Source organism: Anthonomus grandis, chromosome 6 (genome assembly GCF_022605725.1).
Source record: "Anthonomus grandis grandis chromosome 6, icAntGran1.3, whole genome shotgun sequence".
Lineage (NCBI taxonomy): Eukaryota > Metazoa > Arthropoda > Insecta > Coleoptera > Curculionidae > Anthonomus > Anthonomus grandis.
In genome coordinates, this window is record NC_065551.1 from 27,811,485 (window position 1) to 27,822,938 (window position 11,454).

Consider the following 11,454-nt stretch of genomic DNA (forward strand, 5'->3'; position numbering starts at 1 on the left):
CTATTATGTGGATGACTCAAATGTACATTTCGCTCCCTTTGGACATCAAGCTGCTACGGCAATCAATTTGTATAAATGTTAAATAAACATTATCAATTAAACATTGCACTAATTTAAACTCAAGTCTAGCATGATGGTGCTTCAGTGAAAAAAACAATGGTTACAATTTGAAAATGGGTATAAAGACAAAATTATATTAAATTCTACATCCATCTCACTTTACAAAACCTTAAAAAATTTAAGCTTAGTTATAGACTTTAATTTAAATTAACTGAGTCTGAGCATGTCAATGTATGCTTGTACAGAGGGTATAAATGTAAAAAACGCTATCAGTATCATCAACTTCTATAACAAATAGTTCTGTGAGGCTTATGTTTAATCTCAAGTAAACTACTGTGATGTGATACATAGATCTTGCTTAAAAAAGGTAGATTCAACCTAATTTAGAGACTGCAAAATAGCTGCCTTCTTCTACCCTGGATAAGTCATCCAGGGTATACAAGAATATGAAACATGCATTTAAAAAATTAATGGATAAATATGCATGTCACTATGTCAGACTACTCATTCTTTTATTTTTTATTTTTAAATATTTAATTTATGGAGAGAAGTTTGCTTTAGAACTAATCTTTATATTTTAAATTAAACTAAGGATTAACTTGCTCTTCCCGGCTCTAATAGACTTTTTTAAGGTCTACTAGTTCCGACGTTTACCACTATTCATATATTTTACTTATTATGTCCTTGCTAGAAAAGTAATTTTGGTGCCACCAACAAATTCTTAAAAACCAAAATTATAGTAAGTTTTGAAGGTATCTGGGAAAAAATATAATTCTGCTAATTGGCTTTTTTCCTATTTGATTTTTCTAGCCAAAAAAAATCAATTCTACCAATATTTCTAACCCAACTTATTCAAATCTTAAAATATTTATATTAAAAAATAATAAATAACAAAGCTATATTACAAATTACATACATCATGTACTACATACATCCCTCTTGTTTAGCGTTTTCGGCTTTTAGTGCTCTTATTAGAAGGAGACTGCCTCACTGTATTGGTTTTGGACTGACTTTGAACACTTCTTCTTAACACTATCGTCTTATCGTTATTTTCCTCATCAAAAACATCAATGTCAAAGTGAACATTCGACTTGCTCTTTGCTAAAATAGGATATATAGGCTTTGGGGTATGTGTAGATACTCCTATAAGAAATATCACAGTTGTAATTTTTAGACTTCAAAAAAAAAACAAAAAAAATCTCACCCATTATTGGGAAATTTCTCCTAGTCACCCCAGGCCTCACTTCCTGTGATAAACTCTGGGTCGATTGCTGTCGTCGTTTCATGGGAAGAGACTGCATAGCCTTATGTTGCAAACTGCACTCGGCATTGTTTTTTTGCTGTACTCTTGTGGATGGAGATCTACAAAATAGTGGAAACATAAGTGTATTTTAAGCATTTGAAGTAGCACATATGATTTGCATTAGGGTGACAGAAAAATATAGTACAGTTCAAAAAGAAATACAAAAGAACAATTATTTTCTGAATTCTTCTGTTTCCATTCTAATTGGTTTTCTTCTAAGACTATATTATCAATCAATTGTTAGAGGACGACTCTGGAGCCACATAAAAATTGAAGTCATAAGAACACCATATTATTACCAATGTAATAAACTTCTCTTACATCCACAAACTTAAGTTTCTACTACTAAGTACTACTAAGTTTAACTACTAAGCTAAGCTAAACTATGCTCAAAATAATAAAACGGGTTTTTGTTTATCTTGGTTGCTATTTGCAACGGACACTGTGCAGCAAAAAAACTCCAGGAAGATGATCTCAAATTATCTCCAATTCAATCAAAACTTTTTAATTCTAATAAAAGCCCTATGGTACATAGAAAACTAGTAATTTACATGCTACATTTTTATTACATAATTAGAATCTGTATTATTTCTATATACATATTTGGTTTACTTACAAGTTTGAATGTGAAACAGCTCTTATACTAATTTTGCTTCTTGTTTGTCCATTAGGCATAGGAATTTCTTTTATTATTACCTCATAGTTTGGATCAGTAGTAGATATACTTTGGGGATCGGTGTTTACTATTCGATCTTGCGGCTGATCAGTTGACGGATATTTTGGAATTGGTTGTGGCATACTGTTAAATTAACAACAATTAGTTTTTAAATATAAATACTTCTACGAAAAATCAATGTTATTGTAACTCACAAAGGCTCCCTAGCAAAAGAACAGGTGTCCGTATCACAAGTTTGGTCTTGCTCTTGTATACGATCATATTCATCGGTGCCACTAAGATACAGCAAATTAGCACCTCTTATAATTAAAAAAAAACGACTTACTCGATGCAGTAAATTTTCTTATTTAGCATTGCCGGTCGTAAAATATTAGGCCTGCAAGATGAAGGAACCATACTGCTTTTTGCTTCTCGATTTACCATACTTTGTCTTCCATTTATATAAGCTTTAGAATCTGCACTGTTCGAGTTACAAGGAGATACAATGCTTACCTAAAATTTCAATAAAAAGTTATTCACACTGTGGCTATCTTTCGTTAAGGAATAAAAAACAGAAAAATTCAGTGTTCAGCTTACTTTCCTGTTTGCTAAACGCGATCTTCTATTATTCGCCTGGTAAGTCGGTTGTTCTGAAATCGGTGAAGGATACATATTCTGTTCCACAGCCTCACTTTGTGGTCTTTGATGTGGCAAAACCATTTGTGGCCTGAACATTGAGGCTTGAATATTAAATCCCCGGTCTAATGGAACTTGTTCACTTTGGGGACACACGCATATTCCGGGATTCGTTATTTGATTCGTACCAGAACATGCTGAATATGTTCCAAAATTCGTTCCTTGATTTATAGGACGCGTTCCTGCACTTGCTGCATTGTAACATTTTTCTGGTTCCAGATTTGTTTGTTGGTTTGTATTTGGAGGTACATGAGATAGTCCAGGGTTCATTTTAGGCTGAAACAAAATAGGTGATGCACATATTTCAGAATTTAAATTAGTTCGCGGTATTGTGCAGACTAGAATTTCTTGTTTTGTGTATACATCACATAACTTGTTCGGTATAACCTCCGTAGGACTCACCGTAAAATCTATCGGATTTTTTGGGTTGTTGTTTGATTCCATATTAGATGTTAAAGGAATATGAATTTCTACTAGGTCAGCTACGCCACCGTAGTTCTCATTTAAGCAATTGCAGTCCTTAATACTGCTAGATTTTTCTGCGCTACACTTTAAGTTACCTTAAATAAATAAAATTAATGGAATTTTTATTAGTTTAGTTTTTATTTCATTAAATTACCTTGTACCACGCCAGGTCGACCTAAGCTTATAGTTCCGACTGTCGGTTGTCCAACTGAGATGTTTGTAATTTTGCTTGATGATGCATTAAAATTTGTATCCATATTCTTTTGTAGTTTTGTGAAACTAAGAACATCTTCTGGATCAGTATCGTTACAGGTATTCAAAGTTGTGCTCGACACTGACATGGGAGAATCACCTAGAATCAATATATAAGAGTGGAGGTAAATTTAAAGTAGCTCCAGCTTTAAATAATGATTGGTAGTTATAATTAGAAATAAATATTTTCTCCGACTAATACGACATAAATTGACCTAATTTGCGACCCATAGACCAGATTAAAATAGTAAATACTGTCACGTATGATTATATATGTTAGCTAAAACGAAAATTTAAATTTTTGTATAATTTTTTTGATCATTATATACAGCTTTCGGAATTTTCTAAAATCAGTGAATTAAGTTTCTCACTAATCTCTTCTGAAACAACGCGTTTCCAGTAGACGGTTCTTAGAGCTAAGGTAAAAATTAATTTAAATGATGCAATTGTTAGACAATTATGATCGATGTTAATAGTCAAACACGATCATATGTTATAGTAGATCTAAAGTACTACAGTCTAACTATGCTCCTGTTTTTGAATTTCTCTATTTGCATTCTTGGATCTTTTTTTTAAAATTATCTTGATTGCATTACCTAAAGTTTTTTTAATTATTTAATTTTCTCTTCTAATATTGGGTGGCAATGCATCTTAGAGTCCTTTATCGTTTTAACTTTTCTCTGGCCATTGTCAATTTTCTTTTCCCTTTTTTAGTATAGTCGTTCTGCTCGAATTTTTAAATTATTTCGACCTAGTTTGCTTTAGTCCTTTTAGTTTTTCTTCCTGTCAACTCAGGTAGAATTACGAGACAGTTTTACCACTAACCAAAACTTTATTTTTCTCTGGACAAGTGTTTCGCTAACGAAGTTAGCATCTTCAGGTGAAGATTAAAACTCCTGAGTGTCACACCAAAAATTCCAACCATAGAGCAAGTCAGGTAGAACTTACTTCGTTACTTAGAAAAACTCATGAAAACACGTGCTATTTTCTTAAAAGAACTTTAATAATCCTGATTTAAAGGCAATCTATATTTATTATGACGGTTGAATGCAGTACCTAAAACGTATTACTTGTTGCAAAATTTAACAAAGCACTATGAGCGATTTTATTAGTGATTTGATTGAGCACTTCTGGCATATTCCAAAAAAACACTCGACATAAAGATTATTTCCTTTGCATTTTCAGAACGTTTTCTGGTTTGCAGATTTGGCACTTGGCAGGGTTTGGGCAATGGGACGATCTTAGTTGCTTCGCTTGAATGCAGACCTTCTGCTTGTCAGATTTCCAATTTATTAATGGCCGTCTATTTACAGTCGAAGGGTCTTTATTTCTTTGAACCGCAGGTTTATTTCGACTTTGACAGGGCAATTTTAAGTTGGTATTACTTCTACAGTCCCTTATTGGCTTGAGGCTGAAAAGTTGAGTAGATTAGTTTTTAATATGGTCCAATAATAATTCTTACCAAACTCCAGATTGAACTTTAGTATAGGACTTAACTTCTAATATAGGACGAGTATAACATGTGCTTGAGACTTCCAGATTGCATTGTATCTCAACGTCTTTTTCCTCATCTTCTAAGATAATTGAGAAGTGATCCGTTTCATTTCCTGAACACTCGCCTGGAGATCTTGTCCGCTTCTTTCTTCTATAACGCCAATAAATGAAAGTAAAGTAAAAGCTATATATTCTTTTTTTCGTATTTTATTCTCCTACCGATTGAGAGATAAGCCTTTCTTCTTAAGATCACAAGGACAAAGTGTCAGATCATGGAGCTTTTCCACTGTTGCTAAATCCAACTTGCAGCGCCTAAATTCTAAAAGAGTTAAAATTATTCATTTAGCTGAAGTGTATTTGACTTGTATCTAAGAATTTGAAAGATATTGTTAGAATAGCATGATATTATGTTCGAATGGAAATGACTTTACTACCGGGTTTGCTCGTGTTTTTCAAATTCTTAGAAAGCATAAGTGATATAGGCATATTAAATTTGATTTACTTTAAAGTGACTTACCTTAAATAAATTACTGAACTATAACACTACCACTTTCTAAGAACTTGAAGATTGAGTTGTGCAACAGATATTTATAAAATTTAATTTTTTTTTCTTTAGAAAAAGATATTTTTAATTATGTAAATAGTATAAACTGATAAAACGTAAGCACGTCTTAAAATTATTTCTATCATCTAATCATTTTTAATATCTGCTCAGTAAATCATTAAGTAAACTGGCTTTAATTTGCTTTGGTTTGTCAGGAACATCATCATCTTCAAAGACCTACAGAAAGTCACACTTCTAAAATTACTCCCACTCATTCACGAAAATATACACAAACGAAGTCTACATGACGAGCATCATCAGGGTCTTTTACCCACCTCATCTGGGTGTTTCACATTCATCCTGTGACAAAAGATTCATCAATTAACAATTGCGTCGAACACTTCGTTTAGTAAATAAGAGAAGTTCTCTTCAAACACTTAGGCATGAAGCTACTGCTGTTTTTCTCATGGAATCTCATGGAAAAGTGAACGACAACAAATACAATTGTAGAACAATTTAAGACAACTTCAAACAAAACAGCCAAAAAAGTGTATAGTTACTATTGATTTAAATGGACAAGGGACATCTTCGTACTTATTGACTCACCTTTAGTGATTTCCATCTGAATACCAAGAAGTGAATTAGTTCGAACACGTTTTAAGCTTTATTTATTTGTTTTAGCATGCAGTCAACGTCTGCTGACAATTCGGAAAAACAGAACTTTATGCCGAATTACAACGATAAGTATTTTGGAAATGTTATAGATGAAAAGATTTAAAAGCAGCCAAATATTTGCTCATTGTTGAAAATGAATTACTATTTTATAGGAGACTGAGAGAAAAACGTTACACTCTTCGGCAACCCCATTTTTTTTTTAATATGTGACTTAAATATCAAACTACTATATTCTCTTTTAATCGTATTTATTCTTCTGAGCGAACAATACCCGCATATATCTAAAGAAGACCTAGCCTAAAACTACTCGAACCAAAAAATTTTTGGGTGATATACCTATGTCTCATAAAATCAAAGATTTCCTACTTCAATTAATAGCTATTTTGTTTCATCTTGGATACGAATAATATTAAAATTCGAGATGCTCACAGTCGTGCGGTTCATTTAGATTTTTATGTTCACATGACAACTTTAATAAAAAAATTGCATTGTGTAGATTTGCCAGATTTACCTGGAGGTCCTGGCGACGTCTGACATAAAGCATTGTTTACGTAACTATGTTCCCGTACTGCTGTATAGTTGTTATTCATTGGCTGGGATTCCTGACTTGTGGGTGGATGATAGTAGTTTTGTTGCGTTTGACTATACTTCTGTATTGGAGGAGAGGTATTCGTTCCTTGGGATTCTGCATATATGGGTGGATAATAATAGGTTAATTGTGGTTGATTTAACTCTTGTACTGGAGCACTAGTATTCATTGGATGGAGCTCTTGAGATATTGCTGGATAAGAGCTGCTTTGTTCATGGTAAAATTCTGGTTTTGCTTCACATGGATATGGTGGCTGCCCTGTACTAGCCTAAAATCGAGAAGCAAGTGGTAATTACGTCTGATATGATTTCTTGAAGAATCGCTACGCAGTAAGGTAATTGGATCTATTTACGGGGCTTTCATATATTTACATCATAAAACAAGAATACGTAACACAAATGAAATGCCCTTGTGATTAAAAGTCATTAAAGTTAGACAGTTAAACGATCCAGGTCAGTCTCTAGTGCATGTGGTGTTGTAAAGGTATTCTATGATATTCTTAGACTGTCCTATTACACCTGATAAGATAAACTCCACAATTTTTAATCTTGTCTGGTTTAGATTTCTAAAAGTTAAGATACCATCGGGCCAATTGCCTTTAATTGTGTATAACCAATTCAGATCACACGTATACATGCTATACTAAACTGAAATAGCTCTAACCCAGTGTTACTTAAACTTTTTGCGTGACGGAACCCTTTTAAAAAACTAAATTTTTAACGGAACCCTAAACTCTTAGTAGTGAGATAGTAAGCAAATGATAACACAAAGTTCATTTAATGCGAGGCATGTAAAGTAATTGTTTTTTATTCCTCATCAACTAGGTAACGTCTTGATAGAAGAAAGTTGAATTCTCATGTCTGGTTCGGCATCCAATCCATTGCGGTATTTTGTTTTTGTAGCTGTGTATGCTGAAAATCCCGTTTCACACAAATACGTTGTTGGGAACGGCAGAAGAACATTCAGAGCTTCTGTGGCAAGTTGTAAATATTCATCACGAACCCTGCACCAAAAATCATTTAGTGAAATTGTTTTGAACAATGATTCCATGCTTGTATCCGATGTCATTTCTAGAAATGATTCATAGATCTGATTTGACAAATTTTCAATTTAGATGAAAAAGGGTTTCGAATCCATGAGTTTATTTTCAGTTTTGTATTCTGTTCTTCAGGAAAGTAAGTGACTTGCAGATCATTGAGATATTGCACCAATTCAACAAATATTTCATTTTGAAATATTTCTGTATCACTAAGACTATGGTGACTAAGGAACTCAAAGCAATGAAAAGCTTTCGGTTTCTCCCTCACCAAAACAAGTAATCCAAAAATCTAATTTTCTTTTAAAGGCAGTTATTTTGTTGTTAGCATTGAAAAGTGTTGTCTGTTTTCCTTATAGTAACTTGTTTAATTCGTTAAGTTTTCCAAACATGTCTGCTAAAAACGCTAGTCTAAATAACCAGCTTTTATCGGACAAACGTTCTTTTAAATTAAAAGGAACATCTGTAAGAAAAGCTTCTAATTCTGTTCTTACTTCAAAAAGCCTTGTCAAAGTTTTACCCCGAGACAACCAGCTCAGTATGGAGCAATAGTGTTTTATGATCGCTTCCATAATCTTCATATAATATTGAGAACAATCGGGATTGTAGTGGACGTGACTTGACAAAATTAATTATTTTTACTGACTCATCAAGAACCAATTTTAGATTTGGTGGCATTTTCTTAACCGCGAGTGATTCTCTATGCAGGATGCAGTGACTAAAACTACAATTTGGCGCGTCGAGCATACATTTTGTTATGTCTACCACACATGGTTTTATTAGCTTTTCAGCGATAGTGTGCGCTTCTCCTGCTTGGGCAATGCGGTAACTAACCAAATACGATGCCTCCGTGGCCTTTTCATTCACAGTCTGAGTCGCATACGTCATAATTTTTTGGCTTCTTAATAATTGTTCCTTTTTACGTAGAAAAAATTCTTTATTTTTGTTTTTGAAGTCGGGATGTACAGTTTCTAAATGTCAGCGCATCTTAGCAGGCACCATCGAACTATTAGGAAGGAGTTTGCTGCACAACATAACAACGCAAAGAGTGATTAATGTATGATTCGTAATACTTTCGTTTTTTTACCTTCAGTGTCATTAGATGTTTTACTACTTAAACTTGAAACCATAAAACTAGAACTTGACTCCGTCATATCACCTTGATTTGAATTTGACGCATCACCCAAGCGAACCACTTTTTTTGCAAGACCTTTAAGCCAGCGCTCCATTTTTATTTAACACTAATTTGATTTGGTCAATTTTATGACAAATAGTATCTCTTGATGCACGAAATACAAGATTTTACAACCACTACGAACAACAACAAGACAAGCGAACATAAAATACTGAGCGCGGTGCGAGTAAATTTTGCGGTACGTTGCTCGATTCATCCTCCTTTATATTATACCAGCCACCATCGAATCATCTCGAATTCCTCAGAAACTTCGGAGAGCCAGACGATTTTCTCCGAAGTACGCGTACGAGCACGACAAACAGCGCGACGAACCGAGGTCATTCGATTGCTTATAGTCCGGGGGCGAATGGTGGCGTACGAGTAACGCTGTAACATTTCGATGTAATAGGTCGCGCATTTACTTAATAATACATATATTAAATGTTCGTATATGTATAACGCTGCAGTCTAACCTAATTCAACTTGTTACTTACATAGGATTGACCACATCTGGCCTTCTGAGTATTTAGGCAAGGGCTTGAACAGGTAGTATACTGTTGGACGTCCCTAAATTCATCTTCTTCCATAAGCGTACATTTTTGTGTAACATCACAATCTAAGATAATGCGAGATTAGTAAAACATCAATAAGCCAAAAGTGGCAACAGTTACTTTTGGTGGTGCATCGGCACTCCTCTTCCGTAAAAACACACGGGCCTATATCATCAATAACGATGCAATGTTTACTGGTGTTACAGTCTTTGTCTATGCATCTGAAACGAATTGAAATTATAATTGTAAAACTAAATATAACTTGATTTACCTGCATGTAAGCCCAATATCCTCGCAATTTTCATCGATAGTGCAAACTCCGTAACCGCAAGGGTCTACACATCTACAAGGTCTCTCAAGGAACTGGCATATTGGATCGGTTTGGATTCCCATACCTTCTTGGAATGGACAGTTTTTAAAGCTTGGTCCGCAAACTTTGACTTCGCAACATAATTGGCATTCTTCTAATTAAGAGATGAAGCAAATAATTAAAATTTTAAGTAATTTTAAGCAAGCATTTAAAGTTACTTACTGTCATGACAGTTTGTTGTTGTACCAAGACAGGCGGGGCAATCTGAAATTAGGCAAATTTTTTAGTTTCTATCCTTGACTTGTTAGATCATTCAATACCTCCTACTCCTGTATCCTTACAAGTTTGAAGTGCAATATTCTTAGGAAAATTATCTAAAAAATATATTAGTTTTATATATTGTTAAAATCTCGAGGTCTCCCTTCTGAGTAAAAATTGTTTTAATAGTCCTTAACCATACCATCATCTTCCAAACCATTTCTTCTGCCGACAACTGTTGATCTCCTGGGCATCATGGATGCAGCTAATAAAAATGTATGCGTTTTATTAGCATATATACAATTTTTTTATAAAAATAGCATTCTTACTAGTCATTCTTCTTTGAACCTGGCAAACCGTGCTGGGTCCTCCACACCCTAAGCATAATAAATAATTTAATATTCTATAGTTTAGGTGTATTATAACATACCTGAATGGGTGGAATTCGCCATTGAATAGCAGCTCGACATATTGTATTCGTATTCCAATGGAAGTATTCCAGATACATTGGTGTTTTGTTGAAAGTGAACTCTGCCGCAGGTGTTACAAGGTTGTTGACTGTACTGATGGTAGACTGATGGGCGATACGGTCTAAAAGTCATAGTTTTCTAATTCAGTTCTTGGGTTAGATCAAATGTGTAAAAACGTAATTTAAAATACCTACTTACTCAAACATTGGTTCTGGTTTACAGTAACATATTCCTAGTTGGGGGCATTGTACTGCATATTCCGGCATATTGCATATTCCTAGTGGTTGGCAATCATATTGTACGGGTTGTGGTTGGCAATAGTGTTCCTCGTATGGTTTCTGAGGTATGTGAACGCATCTAGGACATTCACTTTTTTGAATAATTATAATATAATTGAAGAAGAATAATTGCTTACCAGTGCTCGCTATGTTGCGCTGTCGGGTACTGCTTCCAACGAAGCATTTTCAAGTTATTTCGCAATTTATACAAACAATTTAGAAAACTTGAATTTTGATCTCAAAGTTGTCGAAATGTTTAAGAAATTTGTAAAACTGTCATTTTTGACATTTGATTTTTTTTTTTACCTTGTTTGGTGGTGACTTTGTAGTAGTCGTGACTAAGTTCAGAAGAACCATTTTGGAATGTTTCACTATTAAGTATTCTATCCGCTGCTATTATTAAATGTTGCAATTTTTAGCATTATTTTTGTCGTTTAAAAATTGGTTATCAAGTAATGCTGCGCATCATATCTGCCTAAGTTACTATCCGCAAGCTTTTGTCTTCGATTCAGTCCAATAATTTCTTCTCATCGTATTCCTTAATAAAACTTTGTTTGTAGTTTGCGTCTTCCTGATTATTTTTTGTCAAAATTTTGATAGAATTTCTTTTTAATTTTAAGTTTTATCTTCTTGCATGAAAATTG

General features: G+C 33.8%; 2 protein-coding genes across 7 annotated transcripts in view; one reads left to right on the forward strand and one right to left on the reverse strand.

The window, feature by feature from the left end:
- Positions 1-11,454, forward strand: part of LOC126737126 (adenylosuccinate lyase) — a 28,619-nt gene that overhangs the window by 1,674 nt on the left and 15,491 nt on the right. The window lies entirely within an intron of this gene.
- LOC126737123 (uncharacterized) lies at positions 909-11,113 on the reverse strand. 6 transcript variants are annotated; one of them, XM_050441866.1, is made up of 19 exons: positions 10,948-11,113; positions 10,731-10,901; positions 10,493-10,653; positions 10,392-10,439; positions 10,265-10,327; positions 10,125-10,178; positions 10,027-10,068; positions 9,766-9,958; positions 9,615-9,715; positions 9,438-9,559; positions 6,656-7,001; positions 3,334-3,531; positions 3,117-3,274; positions 2,616-2,990; positions 2,365-2,531; positions 2,234-2,314; positions 1,980-2,162; positions 1,265-1,422; positions 909-1,203 (listed from the first exon to the last, which is right to left on the reverse strand). In XM_050441866.1, the coding sequence occupies exons 1-19, from the start codon at positions 10,992-10,994 to the stop codon at positions 1,004-1,006; spliced, it is 2,868 nt and encodes a 955-aa protein (XP_050297823.1). In that variant the 5' UTR covers positions 10,995-11,113; the 3' UTR covers positions 909-1,003. The 6 variants fall into 6 exon arrangements, with proteins under 6 accessions (XP_050297823.1, XP_050297825.1, XP_050297824.1 ...); XM_050441868.1 differs by having other exon boundaries at positions 989-1,203; positions 10,731-10,889; XM_050441867.1 differs by having other exon boundaries at positions 989-1,161; positions 10,948-11,090.

Excerpts from the sequence above, each read along its gene's own strand:
- LOC126737123 (XM_050441866.1), bottom strand. The coding sequence starts at position 10,994 with ATGCTTCGTTGGAAGCAGTACCCGACAGCGCAACATAGCGAGCACTG. Across the intron at positions 10,654-10,730 it reads AAACCAGAACCAATGTTTGA|ACCGTATCGCCCATCAGTCT; the intron begins GTAAGTAGGTAT and ends TATGACTTTTAG. Across the intron at positions 10,328-10,391 it reads GGTTCAAAGAAGAATGACTA|CTGCATCCATGATGCCCAGG; the intron begins GTAAGAATGCTA and ends CATTTTTATTAG.